Source organism: Anolis carolinensis, chromosome 6 (genome assembly GCF_035594765.1).
Source record: "Anolis carolinensis isolate JA03-04 chromosome 6, rAnoCar3.1.pri, whole genome shotgun sequence".
Classification (NCBI taxonomy): domain Eukaryota; kingdom Metazoa; phylum Chordata; class Lepidosauria; order Squamata; family Dactyloidae; genus Anolis; species Anolis carolinensis.
Genome location: NC_085846.1, coordinates 13628804 through 13649556, shown reverse-complemented (window position 1 = coordinate 13649556; position 20753 = coordinate 13628804). Strand labels below are relative to the sequence as shown.

At 41.2% G+C, this 20753-nt stretch overlaps 1 protein-coding gene across 3 annotated transcripts in view; it reads right to left on the bottom strand.

Moving 5' to 3' along the window:
* taok2 (TAO kinase 2) overlaps positions 1–20711 on the bottom strand; it is a 35100-nt gene extending 14389 nt beyond the window's left edge. For 2 of the 3 annotated variants that reach the window (XM_062957136.1, XM_062957134.1), the window contains exons 1-16: positions 20070–20711; positions 9597–9769; positions 8739–8810; positions 8467–8568; positions 7689–7734; positions 7493–7589; positions 6875–6988; positions 6230–6321; positions 5992–6085; positions 5779–5860; positions 4553–4720; positions 4233–4445; positions 3750–3878; positions 2226–2462; positions 1396–1524; positions 525–728 (exon numbers count right to left, since the gene is read on the bottom strand). In XM_062957136.1, the coding sequence (XP_062813206.1) occupies positions 525–728; positions 1396–1524; positions 2226–2462; positions 3750–3878; positions 4233–4445; positions 4553–4720; positions 5779–5860; positions 5992–6085; positions 6230–6321; positions 6875–6988; positions 7493–7589; positions 7689–7734; positions 8467–8568; positions 8739–8810; positions 9597–9728 (1911 nt within the window). In that variant the 5' untranslated portion in view covers positions 9729–9769; positions 20070–20711. Of the gene's footprint in view, positions 1–524; positions 729–1395; positions 1525–2225; positions 2463–3749; positions 3879–4232; positions 4446–4552; positions 4721–5778; positions 5861–5991; positions 6086–6229; positions 6322–6874; positions 6989–7492; positions 7590–7688; positions 7735–8466; positions 8569–8738; positions 8811–9596; positions 9770–17156; positions 17244–20069 lie in introns of all 3 variants that reach the window. The other variant, XM_062957135.1, reaches the window with a different exon arrangement.
* Positions 20712–20753: the final 42 nt, after the last annotated feature.

The window sequence follows — 20753 nt, the reverse complement described above, 5'->3', positions numbered from 1 at the left end:
GGATGTCAGTGTATGAACAGGATTTCCAATAGTTAGGGATAGGCATTTAGAATTCTGTTCCATATTAGAGAAATATTTATAGTGCATAAAGTACAGCTTACAATATAGTTTACAAAGTCTAAAAATTAGGATATCTGCGCATATAAAATCTGTACCATTGCAGTAAAGAATGGATTGTTTTAGTATAAAAAAATCATTTTTCTGCCACGCCAACTTCAGTAGGGAGAGCCAACAGCCAAACTGTGCTACTCCAGCTCTTGTACCTGGACTACGTAAATACTCTTCTGCCACTTACCATCCAATAAGGCATGCAGTCAAGCATCTGCTAATGATGCCAGTTTTTCTGAGGCTATAGCTAGGTCTACCAAGAAAGAAGAGTCTGTATGCGGGGCAGTACTCCAAGCGTAGACTGATCAATATGTCCCCGACCTTAGGGCAGCCCTCCTACTTTCCTGTCCTTTCAACTACAACCAATAATCCATTCTCCCTCCCCATAAAATAAAGGTCTGATTTCTGGTACCCACCTCCCGCAGCAGGTCCTGGTCCAAATTGTGGCGTGCCAGCAGCATCTTGCGTTTGTACTGGCGGCACTGCAACTCAAAGTATTGCCGCTGACGACGCAGAAGATTGGCCTCTTCCTCAGCCTGATAATGCTGCATATTCTCTTTCTGCCTCAGCAGCCACTCTTGCTTCTCCCGCTTGGGTGTGCTCTGGTTCTCTTGCAGTTCCTAGGAGAAGAACGAGAATGAAATAAGAAACTGAACACTGGGCAGTTTAGACACTCGGTAGTCCAGAAGATGGGTCCAACAGTCTAAGCTTTAGGCCACAGCTAATGGCCACATGGCTGGAAAAAGAACCATTAATTAAACCCCCCCCCCCCCAAATCTTTCACATTCTTTCTATTGTTTACTTTTCACTACCTGTTCCTTTATTTTAAAGATATCCTCATTCCTCCTGCTGTCATTGAAGATGACAAGGATCACAGATTCTGCTGAAAACCAAATCCTTACTAAATGTTTTTCACAATATGTTTCTGTCCAAAGTTTATAGTCTATCTTTATTCCTCCAAATAAGTTGGCATTAATATTATTTTTTGCTCCTCTAGTAAGTTCGGAGTCTACTTCAAGTAACTGAAAAAAACAGTGGCACTACAGTCTGTAAAGCAGGGCCAAGAAATGGAAATGCCTGGCTTTTCATGTTACACTCTTTATCTCAAAGATTTCAATCTACAAAGGAAGTCTGGGTAGAGACAAATGAGGCAAAGTGGGAAGGGATGGTGGGCACAAGGAGCTTTGGAAAGGAGACTGGCAAACTGATGTGGGACATAAAATGAATGTTTGCCCACCACCACCACCCCCAATCCCAGGCATTTCTGTTCCTTTTAAAAGCTGGTACCTCTTTGAGCTGCTCCTTGCGCAGCTTATACTGGCGCTTCTGTGATTCCAGTAAGTTGCCCAATTCTTTCTTCTGCTGGCCCAAGATATGTTGCTGGAATTTCTTCTCCTCTGCCAGGGCTGCCTTTGCCTGTAGAAAAGGAGAAATAGTCATCTTAGTAAGTCTCAGGGAGCCATGAATGTCACAATTTCACACAAGGCAGAAAACAATTCAGGGAGTTTCTAATCATTGGGTAGGGGTGAGGAGATTGACTATGTGACCAACAGGCCTTTAACTGAGGATGGATCTACACTGCCATATAAAATCCAGATTATCTCCTTTGAACTGGATTATATGGCAGTGTAGACACATAAAATCCAGTTCAAAGAAGATAATCTGGATTATATGGCAGTGTAGATCCAGCCTGAGAACAAATGATCTTCCAGCCTCTCTATGCAATTACTAGATCACAATTGCTCTGACCAAGAACAGTGGCAAAGATGAAGAGCAGCAATAGGAATCCAAGTGGCAGCATATTTCTCCTATCTATCTGGATCACTCAAAGAGTAATCCTGAAAGAACTGAAGAGGGGATGGGGGAACCAATCAAAGAAGGAAATTCATTTTTGGGAGGGGTAATTCTTCACTTATTCCATTACAAGTTGTTGAACATTGGCTTCCAAAAGTTAGAGAATGCAACATCCCCAATGGATTTTCCCTCCTAGCGACCTGGAGGGTCTCTAGGTTGGTTCCTACAGAAGTCATCATTATCGATCTCTATCCACAGCTCATCTGGCCTGGCAAGATGACTCCCCATCCTCTACCTCTACTCATGTAGGTCTCCTCTCTCACCTCCTTCTCAAAAATAGCTTGGTGCTTCTTGGCCAGTTTCTCAGCCTCAGCAGAGAAGTTGTTGCGGTGGGCCTCCAGCTCCTTGTCCAGCCGCAGCTGGTGCTCATCCAGCTCTGCCCGGAGCTTGTTCTCTAGAGCCAAGAGCTGCTTCTGATGCTGGCGCCGCATCCGCTTGTAGCCACTCATCTGATCCCGCAGGGCTGAGTCTTGCTCATGCTCCTGGATCTGACGAGTCACCTGGGAGGTTAGGCAGGAGAGAAAGAGGAAACTTCATCTAATTTGCCAAATAGACATTACTATGCTCATGTGTTTGCCCATCAAATCTGATCTGCAGCCTGAGAGAAAAGGGAATAAGAACTTGGCACTTTTTAAATCTGTGCCACTCTCAATAACTTAACCAGAAAAGTTTGAGAAAGAAGGCTATAATATCTTGTCAGAAGGTACATTTTGACTAATCTAATATCCCTGATTAAATATGGAATAGGATTTTTAGCACCCCCACTTTACTATAAGTATTTAAAAACTGGAGGCATCAACATATTTTACTTGAATTTCTTGCAACAGCAGACATTTCAAGGAAGTCCCCTATCCTAGTAGTGATGAAACCCAGCACTATTTACTTACAGCACTACTTCTGCATTATAGGCCTTCAGACCATGGTCTAAAACACAGCTATATGATCTCCATCCACTCAACTTTTCTCAAAAACAAGGGAATCCCACATCCTAGATGGTGTCTGACACATCACATATACAAATCACTGGGTTTCAGAGAGTTTAAAACCATTCAAGTGCAAACATATTCAACAGTTAAAGAGATCAGTCAATTAATTGCCAAACAAAGAACCTCAGCCTTCATTTTTAAATGAAAATTTCTGGTTTCTCTTAGCTATTAATAGTGCTGGAGAAAGATCCTAAATGTGTTTGCAGGCAAGAGTTTGGATCTGAAATTTCCTGATAACTTCTCTTAGGTTCATACTCTCTGGCTTTTCAAAAAGAAAACCACCACCAGTGTTTCTAGATGAAGCTCCCAAACAGTAGAATGACAACAAAGAGTAGTCTAAAAACTTTTGCTCCATTTCCCTGCCCAGTACTCTTATAACCAAGACACTATAATTGGGCTTAAAACCTTGCATTAATTACCTTTTATTTTAATTCCTGCTTTCTAATTTTTACTGCAAACTAGTTTCACATCAAATTCCCCCAAATAATTAATCTTGGCCAGTGATGTTTCAAATAGCTTTTCCAAAGCTGGTACCCTTAGATGTGTTGGATGACAGCTCTCACCATAACACTGACTGGTAATGACTGGAGTTAACCAATACATCTGAGGGTACCAGCTGAGGAAAGCCTACTTTAGATGTATCCAACAAAGATCCAAGAGGCATCAGCATCTGCCACCCAGAAATTGGTTCTCTATTCTTGAGGCTTCTTGCATTTGCACAGAAGAATATGACTACAACAGGAACAATAAAGCAAATAAACCTACAATGAATCACACAGGCATCGATTAATCTTGACTTACCAGGGAAGCAGTACGGATGGTGGCGAAGTGGTCTCGGTTGCGGCAGTAGGCACGGCGTCGGGCAGCTGAGGATGAGCTCTGGGGCTCCATCTCAGGCTGGTAGGGGTCATCATACAAATTGTCATGGCCCTGAAAAGGACCAAAAAAGAAACACATGTGAGGGATGGGAGAGTTGATGTGGACCATACACAACCATTAAAATCTATTCTATCTTTATCACAATTCATCCAGTAGATAGATAGTCTCCAACTCAGTGCTTTTGTCAATTTGGGATTTCAACACATCTATCACTGCTTCCCATCACCCACAATTATAGCAGCTCATACCCCTAGATAAATCTGACCTCTTGCTAGAGGTGACATTCCAAGTACCAAGCATCACCCTTCCTTAGACGCAATCCCCCATCATCCCCACTACACATACTCTTATTTTCTCCTGCTACAGTCTCTTAGGTTTCCCTACTGAAGCAAATAGATCCTGTACCGGGAGACGATGGATGACTGAGCTGTTGGAGGTGACTGTGTGCTCGCCTTCCTGCATCATGGCGATCTCAGCCCCATCGTCATCATCGGAGGCATCTGCCAGGCTGTTGACACTGCTGCTCTGGCTGCTGGCACTGATGGACATGCTGGGCACCGAATGGCTGCTCTCCATGCTGTTAATGGTGCCTGTCCGGTGGAGAAACTGTTCCACCTCCTAGGAGGACAGAGAAGAGGTAAGAGAAAGGCACTGCTTCTGGTGGGAAATGAAGTGGCTGCCTCTGAACTAAGCAAGTTGAAGGAAAACAAACTGGAATGCCTCACCTCCTCTTCTTCTGGTGCTTCAGCATTTGGGCCATTCTGCGCCTCCTGGAAAAGGATTTTCTTCATTTTGCGATATTGCAAGTTGTCAAGCTCCCTTACAGCATCCTTAGTCCGTTGGATCAGGTCCATGATAACTGTCTGAGGTCGTTCTCTCAACAGGAAGCGATGCTGCAGGGCCACAAATAATAGTGGCATTAGGTAAATCGCAATTGTTGAAAAAGATGTTTAAATATGCTCTCCACTGGTTCTTTCAAGGTGTGATTGGATTGATTCAGCTTCATGAATGAATAACTTGAGCCAAATACCCTGGGATACGCACATACATAGTTAGGCTTATACTACACCCACTGGAAACAATGTAAGTTATTCTAAAAATTACCAAATCTGGATCCAAGCCATAGAGAAAATTCAGTCCTTTTCAGGGGGAAATTAAAACCAATAACAACTGTAAATACTGTAGAAGTAGAGAGATAAAATATTTGGGAATTTAGAACCAAAGGGTATATTTTTTTTCTTATTCATAGAAAAAACACAGATATTTTCAGAAAAAAAGGGAAAATGCCATATTAGCACCCTTGACAAGTTGAAAGTTGTTTTAGGAAAATAAGCTCCATTATACAGCTCAGAGATAAATACAATTTATTCAAAACATTGCTGTAAATTGTATTTTTTAAAATGTAATTTTTTTTTACAAATATAGCTGTATGATCCTGCACTATAAAGAACCTCCTTGCTTTTGCCATTTGTGGAGGAGCAAGGAAATGAAATAATGAAAATTAGAATAACAAAGATTCATTCTCTGTAAGTGCCAACCATACCTGACACATTCATAAAAAGAACAGAGACAAGGAGGTGGAGTCAGGATCACAAGTTATAATGGTCTGATACTGTACATAGTCCTACATAAAAGTCTTCCTCTTACATATTTTTTTAGAAATAATTTTGGGTCAGTAAAAATAAGAAAATTGCATCTTAAAACATTACTCTTTCTTCTAAAAGAAAATATTTTATAATCAATTTTTCAGTTTTTCCAGAGGGAAAGGGGTTTTTAAAAAGCAGGAGGAAAATTTCCCAAATTTTTGCCAGGCCGTATCTTTATCTGGAAGATAGAATCAAACCTTCACTGTTCAGATAAAACAATTAAATGTAAGTATAACATAAGTAGAAGAGAAGAAGGCATGAGGAAGAAAAGAGGAAGCTTTGGCAAGAAACTAGGCTGGAAGTACCTTGAGCAGCACGTCAGAGGTTGGGCGGTCCTGGGGGATCTTCTGCAGGCACGAATCCACAAAGTTCCGGAAATATTCAGACCTTGAGGAAAGCAAGGAAGGGAAATCAGAGAGTTTTGCCTTCATTACAGCTCCAGATTCTTATGTTTCTCTCCACCACTAGAGTTTTAAACTTATCAGCACTCAATTCCGAGCTTTCTGAAATGTCCTTACCAGTGACTGGACTGGAGGAGAGGAGAATCATTCTGGGCGATGTGGTATAAGGCACTCATAGCATTCATGTTAAAGAGAGGTGGTTTGCGCTCCGCTGAGGATACAAGGAAACTGATATTAACAATGCCCTTTATCATCTATCAGAGATCCCACCCATTCTATATTTCACAGATGCTTCCAAGACTGTTAAGGCAAGAAAGCTCTTAAACATTTTAGTTCTTAAGTACTTATTGTTTACCAAGTTCGATGCAAGTGATGCCAAGAGACCAGACATCCACCTTGCCGTCATACTGTCCCTCATCCATGGCTAGGATCACCTCAGGAGCCATCCTAGAGAGAGGCATATGCAAAGTGATGTGTCATATGATATCTAATCATAGGGACATAGGGACTAAGACATAGGGAGTGCATATAGTCCAATAACGCCTGGAGAGCAACACTTTCTCCATCTCTGTTAAACACACTTCAGTCCTTGCACTACAAAAGGACAACCTTCTTTCACTTAAAAGAAGACAACCCATTTCATTGGGCTTAGATTCTCGTTTGTCAATACCACTGCTACCCCTCCCTTCCAATCCTACCTGAAAATAACCCCCCTTTATGTAGTCTGCTAATTTTTCCTTGCGGTTTAAGGAACTAAAGAATCTCAATTTGAACTCATCAATTCTCTGCTATATCCCTTGCTACATTTTAACTCAAAAAACAGTCTCTTCCTAGTAGCTGCCTTCAAATAACAACATCTGCAAACCCCACTCAGCAAAGCCAAGGATCATTCAAAACACTCGGAAGGACAAGTGATTAGAAAATGGAGATGGAGTATACAAATACTTCTGGCTGTGGATATTTCATCCCCCTCCCAGTCAGGCTAGTCCTGCCAACCTACCAGTATGGAGTGCCAACAAAAGAGTTAGCAGGAGCAATGATGGAGGCTGAGCCAAAGTCCCCCAGCTTCACTTGTCCTGGTTCTGTCAGCAGTATATTCCCAGCTTTCACATCTCTGAAAAAGATAGGCTTGGTTGTTAAAAACTGCAAAGGCAAGCAGAGATGAAGGCTCTGGCTAGTGAAAAAAGAAAACAGTGAGAAACCCAGGAAGGCAGGAAACAGAAGACACATTACTACTGATCAGGATTGGGTCACACAGGATGCACTGAGATTTTAAAAAATGGTATTACAATCTAAAAATCCAGTTTTAAATTGAAATCTGGCATTTCCCATTATTTCTCTGGGTAGGAGGAATCTTATGGTAGTATAATACATCATATTAAAATCAAGTTCCAGGCATTAATCCTGTGGTTTGCATTCAGTTCACACACATATTGCTTTGTAGGGTTTTTTTTGTCAATGAACAAGGTGATAAAGTGGCACTGTTTCATCTCAGTAGAGCCTGCACTAAAAGCCCTGCATATTTTTTATTGAGTTGACCACTCAATCACCCAGTTTGGCCAGAACAGGACAAGGAGAAGATGGGATTACAAAGGCAAGGAAGGTATGCGTATTTCACCTGTGTATCATGTTGTGCGAATGCAGGTACGCAAGCCCCTGCAGGGCGCCATGAGTTATGGCTGCAATCTCTACTTCTTGCAGTGGTTTCTTGTGCACTAAAAAAAGACAGGAGGGAAGACAGAGCACATCACAAAGAGGTTGATGAAAAAGGAGATTGAAAATAAGTTAAGCTTGCACAGGTTTGGGTTACTCACCTTCCAGCAAGTCTGAGGCTGAACCTAGGCAGTACTCCATCACCAGCTAGTGGAATAAGAGATTGGGAAGGAAGTGAGGACATGTTAGGATATTGCTCTGAAGGAGAACCTTCTATTCTCAAATAGTGTACTACTTCCCGCAGAGTCCTATCCCCTGAAAATCATAATTACACACCTGGTACCTCTGATTCACTTAAGAATGTTAAGAAGAGCTCCTGCTAAAAAGATCAATTTATAATCCAGAATCAGGATTTCCTACAGCAGCCAACCAAGTGCATCTAGAAGCCCATAGTTAAGACATGAAAACAGTAGCCCCCTTTTCTTTTGCCACCTCATCCTCTTCATCTGTATCTGACCTCCGAGGATCCATTCACTATCATTGTTACTTGTATATGTACCTTCAAGCTGTAAACTTATGGCAACCTCATGAATTTCATAGGGCCTCAGGGGTGGTTTTGCCAGTTCCTTCCTTAAAGCTTGGAAATGGTAGGGATCCCAGAATCAGTTATCATGCTGTCTGGGAGATTTTTTTGAGTTAATTCTCCCCATAAAAAGTTTTCCACCATGAATCTACAGCTTTTTAATTGCCATTTAAGGCATATGTAAGAAACTCAGCCACCATTCAGATCAGCTGCAGGCCTCATCCTTGCCCCACATTTAAAGCCAGTCCCTCTTACACACACTTCTTCAAAGATCCTATAATTTTACAAATGAAAAAAATCTGCCTAGAGTGTTTCACTCCAAAGAATTAGTGCAAAGCACTTCTCTCTCATCTTACCCATGCTGTATGTTCTCGTAGATAGCAGCCCTTATACTCTATTGTGTTTGGGTGTCGCAGCTTTTGCAGAAACTTCACCTCCTTGATAATGTCTTGCCACTTCTGGAAGACACAGAAAGGGAGCCTGGGTACAGAATGTCTTGCATTTGAATGGAGGAGAGAACAGTAGGACTAGAAACTGGGGCAAATGAAATATCCAGGGCCATGGGAGACCAGCAATTGCTAATTGTCAGAATACTTGTCATTTTTTAAAGAAAAGGTGAAGCACAAACCTCATTTGATTGCTTCCCACTGTAGGACATTTTCTTGATGGCCACCACTTCATTGTTGCGTATGTCTCTGGCCTGAGAAAGGAACAGATAATAAGCCAATGAAGGAGGGAACTGAGAGCAATGGTCAGAATCAGGAAGCAGGTAAGAGAGAAGTGGTGTTTTGTTTCTGTGCCTGAAAGAGGCAATGCAGATCAAAGGCGTAAGACAATGTTGTGGTTCATGGATATCCACCATCTTGGGAGTTATTAGGAACAGAGCAAGTCTGAGATATGTATAAGTGGCAGGGACCTACACCTTGTAGTAAAAACATAAATGGAGCCATGAAGGAACACCAAGGATCTATTGGGCCCAACATTTTGTTTTTCTAAGTTGCCAGCTGAACACCCACTGAACCTGTACGATCAGAACATAGCTTTCCCTCATCATCAGCATCTGTTTTAGTGACATAAGTGGCTCTGAACATGGGAAGATGGAAACAAACACCATATCTAGGAGTCCTTGCTATGAGGGCAGTGGAAAGGAATGGTGCCTGAGGCAGAGGACAAAATGGCATTCCGCCATGACCAAAATCTCATTGAACAATATCCTAAGCCAGCTAGTTACTTGAACAGCTTAAGGTAGATAATCTCAACTTCCTGGCAGTAAAAATATCATCATAAAAAATTAGCTATCATCTGCTGCTTTTTTATGATATCCAAAATGATTGGGACACCTGCCTCACTTTGCTGAACAATAGGGCTCTGCCCTTCATGGTTCTAAGGCACAATATTAGTGCTTAAGACAAGGGTCATTCTGTAAAAACTGCTTTAAGTGACCTCCACTGAGTGTAGTTCCGCCAATATTGCCACCAGCACTCACAAAGTAGACAGCGCCAAAGCTGCCATGCCCAATCTCCCGCAGGTCAACAAAAAGCTTCTCTGGGTCATCCTTGAAGAAAAGTTCAGCCACCTCAGGGTCCTTCAAGCTGCCAGCCCGGGCATTCGACGGCATGATGGCCGTGGAAGGGGCTAGGCCTCACTCTTACCCTTTACCTAAGGAAGGAAACAGAGATTAGCTCACTTGCCATAGCTGGAAGGTTATGATGCATCCATCTTGCAAAAACTAAATAATCTACACCTGGTATCATGATAGAAGACTCCTTACCTGTCTCCTTCAGTTCATTAATAGGTAAAGAGAAGTAATAACCATTCTAAAGGAAGTGTCTCACTTTTTTCTGAAGAAAGCCAGGCCATGTCCAATCTTATCAATGGTTGGTCACACAGTGGTCTCTTCAAGAGACTTTCTTTGAAGAACCATGCAAATTCTCATCCACACCACAAACCCCAAAGAATGCCGAAATATGACAATCAATGAGAATACAAACCAAATTAATAAAAGAGAAAGGCAAGGTTCTATAGAGGTAAAACCGCTTTCCTCCTTTATTGAGGTTTTTCTCCTCCCATACACAAGGCAGGATTCAGCAGGGAACTGGAAATGTAGAGCAGCATGCAACTCCCACCTTTTCTTATCTCTGCCTTCACCACTTTCCCCTGCTCTCATTCTTGACTTGAGTTCTTTGTTCTTTCCAGGAAAGCTTAGGCATCCTGATGAGTCTCTTCCGCTTTCCAGGGACATGAGGTTGCCTTAGTAAGAGTACAGCTGTCCCTGTTGCTTCACAACTAAAATAAACCCCTTTCCTCCTTCACTTAGAGGACTATAGGTTCTTGCTCATTTTTTCTCTTATGTGGATTAAGTAAATATGCTTCTAGTGTCATGGATCTGCATGGCTAGCTGTTCCTTTAGAATAACCAACAGGATTGCAATCAGAGAGGCCATGTTCTCATCGAGGCCTCATTTACACTGATCATTTAATGCAGTTTGAAGCTAACTTTGAATTACGATGACTGGACAACAAATCTCCACAAAAGTACATGAAAGAATGCTCTTAATATACATCAGTACTCTGTGGTTTATGTAATCACCATCTAGGCCTCATACTGGTCCCAAAGGGGTTATTCTGCATAGCAAAATCACTTTCTTCAACAGCAGTTCAAAATGGACTGAAGTAGTCAGTGTAGACGTGCCCAAAAAGTTACTTCATCTTATTGAGCCTTTTCATTTAATTTCTCTTCCATACTTGCTGACAGGACAATACAATCTAATATATATGTTTGTTCCTTTAAGCACACCTATGTTGTCTTTGAGACCTTCTTATCCCCATAGAATGACTGGCCACCTTTGCTGTTCTCTTCATAAATTTCTTATATAGTTGTTCCTCCATATTTGCATTTTTTTTACTTTTGCAGATTTGATTATTCAATGCTTTAATTAAAACTCTCTAGGAATCTTTGGGTCCTCCAGTGCAATTCTGTGGTTCAGCTTTCAGTGGAAGTTGATGACATAGTCCTTCTTGGAAGATCTAAAATTTTCTAGAGGTGTTTTCTTAGCCAAAAAAAAGTCATTCCTTTATTCACATTTTCTTTCACTTTCATGGGGGTCTTGTGTTCCTAACTCCAGGAAATGTGGCAGACTGACTAAAGTGAGGAGTTCTGCTATGAGGTAACAAAGGGAACTGTGAAAACACACATAGGAAGAGAATACTTGTAAAAGATTTCACAGGATTTAGTATTTTTTTCTGAGGAGGGAGACTTTTATAGTTGTCAACACAGATTGATTGGCAGTGAAGAAGTTGTCTACTCCTAATCCATACACCCCAGGCATACTTAAAGCTGTTCTTCATTCTTAATTGTTTTTATTTCTACAATTTTGCTTGGTTGCATGTGAAACATTATGATTAAGAAAAACAAACCACTGAACTGTAACAAAGAACCAGGAAAGAAGACATGTTTATGTTCCTAGATCAGTTGAAACTTCAGAATACCTTTCCCCGCTCCGTCTCAATTAAGTATTCTATATTTATGAGATTTATTTTGTTTAATGTTTAATCTGTTTAAATGCTTTCCACATTTGCCATTTACTTCCCGAACTTGGCACAACTCTATTTACTATGAAATCGTTAAGAAATAAGGGCCAGGGTATTTATTTAATGGCCCAAGACCTTGAAATGAGGTGGATCATATCACAAAATTGCGTAATTATTTTCAGCCCTCCCACAAGAAGACCACATATTTTAGTGTGAATTTAATACCAGAAAGCAACAGGGCTTCTTTCAATTGGCATATGGTATTCTTGTCCTCAACCCAGCAGCAAAGAAACTGAATTTCAGGAAGTCCCAAAGTGCCTTAGAAGGTTCCTAGAGCACAAGGATGTGCTTGTCAAAAGATGACATTCACAATGTGAGGCAGATATATAGTCTACTACACTGCTCTAGATGGCAAGGGGGCAAGGTTAGCAGGCTGGCCTCCTTGCATGCACATGCAAGCAGAGCTTGGGAAATATACTTTGGGAGACTGCAACCCCCATGATCCCTCGTCAGTATGCTAGCAATTGATGTCATGGTTTTAATAATTGTCACGTTACGTTGTTTTATAAGTATGTTGTTATATTGTGTTTTAAATTTATGGACTGTTTTTCTTATGTAAGCCGCCCCGAGTCCCTTTGGGGAGATGGAGGCGGGGTACAAGAATAAAGTTGTTATTATTATTATTATTATTATTATCAAGGGTAGGCGTCCAAAGTGATGAAACAGCATAAGCATCTCCAAGTAGGGTATCACCCAAAAAGTGGGGAACCAAGGACTTATGGCAGGAATAATTCCAGGGAAAGCCCCCCTCCCCCATTTGATTACTAAATATATCCCAGAAGGATGTACATTGTTCACCTTTGTTCCACACAAAACCCAGGGCAAATTTGGCACAGGTTCCTCTGAACAAAAAGAATGTAAACTTCAGGCTACTCAGAAGATAGTTTACCATACTCTTAACTGGATACTACAACAGCTCAACAGGAGCAGATGGGAAACATCCCAAGGAAAAATAGACATCTGTCATCTGTGTGTCTCACGTGGACCCTATGGAAAGAGCCCATGAACCATTGTCTGTATGGGCTGACAAACTTGATGTGTCTGGATAGTGGAGACTGCCCATGAAATCACAGCCATCTGGGCATCTCTCTATTCCCAGAGTTATTTGCTTCAGAGAAAGGATTAGCATCTTCAGACTGATTCACAAGAAAAGTGAGACCGGGTGCCTTTTCCTTTCAGAAGAGTACCAATCTGCAAATGAACATAATTTGCTGAAACAAGCCACTTGGGGTCAGTCCTCTCCCCCCTCTGAGACGGGCAGCTGTCAGTGGACAGACTCCCCTCCTCCATCCAGCCCAGTGAACAGAAAAACAAGGAAATCAAGAGAGTGCAGGCGGGTTGTGTCAGCAAGAGGAAATCCTTGCATTGTTCACTTGCTTCCCAGGGAACAATCCAAAGCAAAAAGGCAAACCACAAGGCCAACCTTGACAGTGGGAACACTGGCAGGAAGGTATCTGAGGGATGCAGAACGAAATGCAGGTTTACATTCTGAGTCTAGAACACAGGTAGACTGCAGCTCCCAGTACTCATGACCACCACGCTAAGGTTGTTAAGAGCTGTATTCCAACATCATCTGATGGGACTACATTTTGAATGAGACAGATATTAATTCCATAGAAGAGCATCAGCTTTGAATATTAGTTTTGGGATGGGAGAAGTAGGTTATAAATGGAATAAATAAGATTTACAGGAAGAGCAAAACTGCTGCTTGGAAGTATAAAATGTACTACTGCCAAAAATCTGAATCATAGAGGTGGTGCAATATAATATTTAGAGTTCTGAACTGAGTTCAGGGTCAAGGCCCTGCTTACCCATGAATCATTATGTTACCTTGGCACAGTCACTGTGTTTCATCACATGTTACATTAAAGGGTTGCTGTGATGATAAAGCAGGTAGGACTATGCATGATGTGGATATCAGGATGCTTGTTTATAATGCTATTGTCCTTCCACCACTATTGTACGCCTAAAAAACATGGGCCATCTACAAAAGTGCTCTTGACTTCTGGAGGGATTGCCTTTGAAAAATCCTGCAAATCTCTTGCGATCACTGTTTCCCAAAGCAGTTAAGAATGGAAAACAGGATGTCAGTGAACAGCAAAAGAGATTTAAATATGGGCTTAAAGGTAATGTTTTAAAATGTGGTATTAACACCAAAAACTGGGAAGCCCTAGCACCGGAGCATTGTAACTGGAGGTCAACTGTTACTGACGAATTTTGAATAGCCACAATTACAGGGGAAAAGGAAGAAACGTGCAAAGAGGAAGGCACAACAAGAAAATCCGTCATGATTGCCTTCCACCTGGAAATCTATGTGGATCCAGAATGGGTCATCAGAGTCATTTATGGATCCACAGCCAAGACTCTACCTCTGGAACACAATAATACTCAAACCAAAAGTGATCATCTATGAATGTATGATGCCTTCAACAAAAAATATGTAGTACATTTTATGTTATTTAGTATTTTTAACTGGTTTATGATGCTGTTATAAAATGGTTCAAAGTTATACAATTAAGCAATACAAAATAATTCCAACACAATTTTTAAAAACATGCTTCCACCCATAATGAATTTGTTAGTTGGCCTGCTACCTGGGAAGCAGTAGTGCTGAATGGTATTTGACCTAAGTTTTTTGCATTAAAAATCAATCATAAAAGTGTGACAGTTTATATGACAGTAACCTCTATGAGCCATACTATTCTAAAATCCATACCAACCTGAAAGATTCTTGATAAACCATTAGGAGTCTGCTATAAGTAGAGACTAATGTTAGAGTTGACCATCATCAAGCACTCTTCTATGACAAGGGTTTGTGGTAGTTATAGATCCACAATAACAATTTAATATTTTTTTAATATATATAATTTAAAATTATGGTAGGAGAGTAACAGACACTCTAATGATGTTTACTTTTCTCTTATCTATGAAATGTCACTGACAGCCAACTGTAGATGAAGAAGAAATCTTCCCCTCAGAGTAAGACAGCTGACAGGCAAGTGTATGCTGGTTTCTCTACAAAAAGACTGGAGAATGTGTAGCCCTCCGGGTGTTGTTGGATTACAATTCCCACCCATTACAGCATAGCCAGTAGGGAAGGGTAAGAATTTGCAGGCCAACATCATCTGAAAAGCCACTTATTCTCCACTGCTGCCCTACAGGATACGATTTGGTTTGTTTAATTGATCATCCATACTGAGCTTGCTCTGGATGGCTCAGGTAGATTTGCCACAGGGCCCTCTGCCCACTTCAGAATTCTGCTTGTAGAAGTCTTCAACAGAAAGATGTTGATCAAGGGGAGTCTTTCCACCTGTGTGGACTATGGGAAGGCAGAAAACTGGACCTTTTGTCATAAAGGGTTTTCCACCAGCCTCACTGATGTGGAGATGTGCAGATTGTGAAAATGAACTGAAAGCCTGGAGACAACAAACTCGAGGGAGATAGATACTCTTCAAACAATAAATGCTTAAAAGCATAAGCCAAAAAAAGCACCAGGTTTATATCAAGAGAGCAATGGCATGCTTTTCTGTTGAGCTGGAGACTCTTACATTGAAAGTAGAGACACCCAATTCTGCAGGACACGGGAACCAAAGTACTGTACATTCCACTGTATATTCATGTGTTCTCTCAGTAATGGCTCCTATGCCCCATACACTAATAATGGTGTTCTCCTCAAAATGTCTTGTCAATTTTCATGTTTCAGGCAAGCCCAAACTTGGTAGAAGATGCTTCTCCCTTGACTTACCACATGGTCATAAAATATATCTGGTATTGAACTGTATGAATTACCACAGATGTTTTAAAAAGAAATAGAAGATCATCCCAGTTATTTGGGGGCAATTTTCCTCACTTTCACAAATTTACTGTTGCAAAATATACAGTAAAACAGAACCGGATCAAAGGGAAGCCCTTGGGTAAGTGATACGTCTAGTTTTTCAAAGTAAAGTTTCCTTATTTGCAAGAAGAGTGAACTGTATACAAGTAGAAACTGATTAATGTGCACCCTGGATGTATAGAACTATAGCCCTCGTCTTTCTGAGTCAAAAGGAAATATTCCATGCTGGCTAGGGATTATGGGGTGTGATGTTCAACACAATTAAGAGTGAGAGAAAAAGGGAAAGAAGTACTGGGTTCCCTTAGACAAAGAGAACAAACTCAGGCTTTCCTTGGTGCAAAAACTGGAGATGGCAATGTTAGAAGAAGAAATATAGAGGAAGAACCAAAATATTGGATGTGAAAGTAAAATAGGGGCAGACCCTTTGATATCTTACCACTTTTTTAAAGTATCTGAAAGAGGAATGTGTCTCAGCAACAACATACTATTTCTACCCTAAACACAAAGTCAACACAAAGAGCACAACGGGAAGATGCTAAAAATTACCACTGACCTGAGGTAAAGTGTTCAACAGTGAAAATCAGCTGATTCTGATCCCAAAATGTTCCCCAATATTCTTCAGCCAACTGTGATAATTTGTTTAAAAACAAAAGCTGTCCTGGTAAATGCTGGTAAGATATTTGATAATATGATATCACCACTGAGCCATGATGTTCTATTGTAAACAATAACACAAAACAAAACAAAACAAAAAGGTATCCTGGTCTATGCTATTGAATTTCTACACAAACATTCATTACTTTTTTAATCCTTCTTACCTGCCAGGACCTTCAAACATTCAAAGATGCCAATTTGTTCTTTCTTGAGAAAAAACTGGGCAGTTACTAAACACAAGAAAGACTGCTTTACTCACCTATCTTCACCTGTTGCTACTCTCTACATACTTTCCATTGCAACCACAAGGGTTCAAAACTGTTGTTTTTGAACAATTTTTCAATATAATTATTAGATTTGCCTTTCTTCCATCATGGAATTCAAGTAGTTTCCCCAAGCAGTCGCCCATCCAAACATCAATGAGATCTAGAGGTACTTAAGTTCATCAAGGTTCCAGTATCATAGGCCTTTGGACAATAGATGGTCAACACATGGCCATTCAAATGCTGATAGACTGTAATTTCTATCATCCCTCTTCAATGATTGTGCTATCTAGAGGTTTGGGAGTTGGACAATGTATTCATCAAAGGAGCATGACAGAAAAACACTTTAGAAAAACTGCAGTCATTTTCACAGATTCTGCTGCAACAATTAGAAAACTATTTTAAGAAAGGAGAGCTGATAACCTTTCAATTCTAACCAACATATTTCACCAGTCAAGAGAAATGTTTCATGTAACCAGTGCTGTAAAGTAACCAAATATCTGAAAAACCTGTTAAGTCTATGAGACAGCTGCAATCTTGAGAAAGACAGAAAGATGACATTCTCTTAAACAAAACCTGAAGGCAGAAACCAAGTGAAACTTTAGACATTGTAGAGGTTCATTTTCCTCATCTCCTCTAAAACGTCTAAAAGAGAACTTGTGATGTGGGATTGGGGTTGGAAGAGACAGATAAGGCTTATCCACCTTTTCAGTTTCCACAAGATTTCTTCAGATATTTCAGTGGAAGCATGAGTCACTGACTTCTCCATTGGCCAGCTATCATGGCAACATCTATGCTGACAAAAAACAAAGTCACATTCAGAAATTCTGGCGTATTAACACTATTCAACTAGTGTTATCAGTCACTACAGCATATCACAGAATGGTGAGATGTGCAACACAGAAGCAAATTCTTGGAAGACACAAGATCAGCAGCCACAAATGTAGACACATCATCTGTTATTGCCTAGCTTAAAAAGGATGTCTTTGTTTTATTTTGAATTAGACAGTACACTGTCTTTAGCTCAATGTACAATTTGTTATACCTCAGAGACTCTAGAATAATACCAGTCTCATGGTGACACATCTACCTGAAAGGATTCTCAGGATTCAGTTTTAAGTTACTGAAAAAAGGATGTTTGCTTCAATAGTTAAGAAAGAGGCTGGGAGAAATCCACCAAAGGAAAACAGAAAAAATATGAGTGTCCATTCATAAAGAAGTCAGCAGAATCAGGTTTGAAAATAGCCACTTGCCTGTAAAAAGAAGAATTACATCCACCTGACTAGTGAGGGAGACTGCAAGAAAGCTGGTTACGTCTTTCTTTTGGGCTGCTGATATACAAATACATACATAAATAAAGAGACTAAATAAATAGCATTTCTGTGAATGAGTTAATAATTTTGGCTATGTTTGGCAGACTTAGAAAAAAGCTGCATTACTGACCATAAGCAAATGGTCAGTAGATTAATGTGATCTTGAAAAACAAAATGATATGTTGTATTATATTCATGATCAAACAATCTGCAAAGATCTTCCATTTTAACAGTGCTGAAAATTCTTTTTCAAAAACCAATCAGGTAGACACTGTGGTCCATTGTGTACTACAAAACAACAGGCTATCAGCAATAGATGCAAAAGACCCAAAAAGCAATATTGCTTGCCAGGATACTTATTTGTGACATGAGAAATGAGATATAAATCCTCTATAAAATAAGAACAATATTCAAGCAGAGATTAATGTATGAGCTAAAATAAATATTGTGGTGTATACCGTAACACTATCCCTTTATTCCTAGATTCCTTTCCAACATCTACCTTGAGTTGGCATGTCCCAGAAAGAGCATACAATTGTGCAAAGGATACAATGGCTCACATCATATGCCTGGACATTCTAGCAAAAAGAAAATAAATCCATGCAGCTGGAGGCCCAGAAATTTGATAGTTTTATATCAATGACTCTTGTTCTAGTTGTCATCAATCACTTATTCATCTTCTGAAATACTACATGTATACACACAATAAATCTTCCCAGCTGAAGATCTACTCTTACAATAGAACAAAGTACTAGCACTCAAGATTCTATACATATTTTAAAGTATTTCATGTATGCACAGAAGGTAACATCTTTTGCTCAGGCAGCACACCTTACTGCTTACAAACCCCATCTCTTAAGAGCACCTCCACACACCTCCCAAAGTGCTGAATAATACTAATCCTCAAAGTTCAATATTAAACATGGGAATGAAGAATACTGAACTAACTGTATGATCTGAACAATGCATGCTGAATAAAAAAAAATGGTTTTTTCAACCTATGAAATTCTTCGGCATATCATTTATAATAAATATTGGGTTCAGGAAAGGCTTACACTACCCATTGCAAACATACTGGGAACTGTTTTTATAGGTACAAGGTGAAGCCTTATGGACCCTTCAAGATAAGTCACTCATCCCCTTTTTCTCTCCAAATGGTTGTTTCATTGTTCTGCTGCATCAATGTGATCCTCCCGCTACACAAATACAATTTTGCTGCCTCCTATTAAAAACGAAACAAAACTTTCAATAGTACACTATGTGACTAAAACCTACCCCCAGTCTCCAAGCCAGGAGCACCTCGCCCTTCTTGCTGAAAGAAGTGCCAGGGCCCATATTTACAAAACCATAATTCTGAAACGCCCTCAGTAGTCCATTATTCTAACCTGCTTTGTCAACACTAGTCTCCCAATCCACATAACTTCAGGAATATAAGGGCACAAAAACAGAACTGTAGGATTTCTTGGGGACAGAAAAAGCTATAATAGGAACATAGGCCCCAGAGCTGCCTCAGAAATGGACTGAACCTATATTCCTGGGTTTCAAAGGGGTAGGGATATGGAGATGAGGAAGTTAAAGGTGTGTGCGAATGGGTTGGAGGATGTCAGAGTTCTTTATCCTCAAGGAGAGGAATAAGGTACAAAGCACTTGGGATGACAGAAGGGGGGGGGGGTAAAATCTATGTTCTTCCTTCAGCAGAGTGACAGGCCCCAGAAATGGGATCTGGGAAAGAGAACTCCCAGGCATCATAGAAGACAAGTGGGGCAGAGAAGCGGGGCCTAGATTTGGCAGGGGGAAAACAGTCAGATGTGATTTCGTCACTAAGCTTTCAAAGGGCAGAAACGCAGTTGGAAGCGGAATGTGCCTGCCGATTCAGGCAATAGGTTTCTGACTTATTGTGAAGGAGAACAATTGGGGGAGGGTGGGGGGGGGGGGGCGGGTCGAGACCCACAAAATGCTGCAATATTGGTGGACATCATTCTTCTTCCCACAAGCAAGAGGCTATTTTCAAGTCTGATTTTGCTGACTTCTTTATGAATGGGCATTCATCATTGCTTCTTCTGTTTTCCTGTGCCAGATTTCTCTCTCCCAAGCCCTTTCTGCTATCCTTTTTCCAGTAACCTGGTCATCTTTACTGGCAGATGTGTCACTGTGAGACTGGCTCTCTCTCCTGGAATTTCCAATATAAGAAAAGCAATGTTGCCCCTTCCAAGCACAGACCGACCTTTTCTCCCACCCATCCTGTAAAATATTCCTCTGGCCTCCTCCCCAATCCCCCTTTTTATAGGAGCGTTGGGGTCTCACCTGTAAGTCTTGGCTGCTGCCTGGATACTGTGTTCCCTTGTGGCTCCAGCTCCAGGGTATGGGAGGTGGGGAGTACACCCCGGACCACCACCACCGCCTCCACCTTCTTCCAATCAAAGAAGAGGGCTCACAGGGAACTGTCGCGGGCTTCCTTGGATGAGGAAGGCCTCTGGGTCGGAGGACTGGGCATCTACAGCCCCTTCAGAGGATCTGCAGAAGGGAAGACGTGCAGGGGAGGAGGGCTAAAGGGGAAGCGATGGGGGCATGGCTGCAGCAAAAGGGGAGAAAGGGATCTCTGGGCCAAGGTGTAAGGGAGGGGACTTCCAATTACGGCTGGCAGAGATCTGCAGCAAAGCGATCTCTGGGCCTCGCCTCTGGGCTCTTTATTTCGGGGTGGGTGGGAACCCAAATCAGGGCAAATGCAAGGTAAAGGAGGCCTTACAAAAGTGGGGGAAGCTATGGGGAAATGCTGCAGCCCTCTCTAGATAAGAAGATGCCTAAAGGTATTTATTCTTAACGGTGTAAAAGGTGTAAGGGCAAATGGGTGGGGTTGTAGGGAAGGCCCACAAGGCAGTCCTGACGGGGAAGTGGGGCGGGGGAGGGGGCCAGAGAGGAAAGGAAGAGAGCTTCGGGTGGGTGGGTGGGGAGGACAGGGCGACAACGGCCAGGAAACTCGGGCTGCCA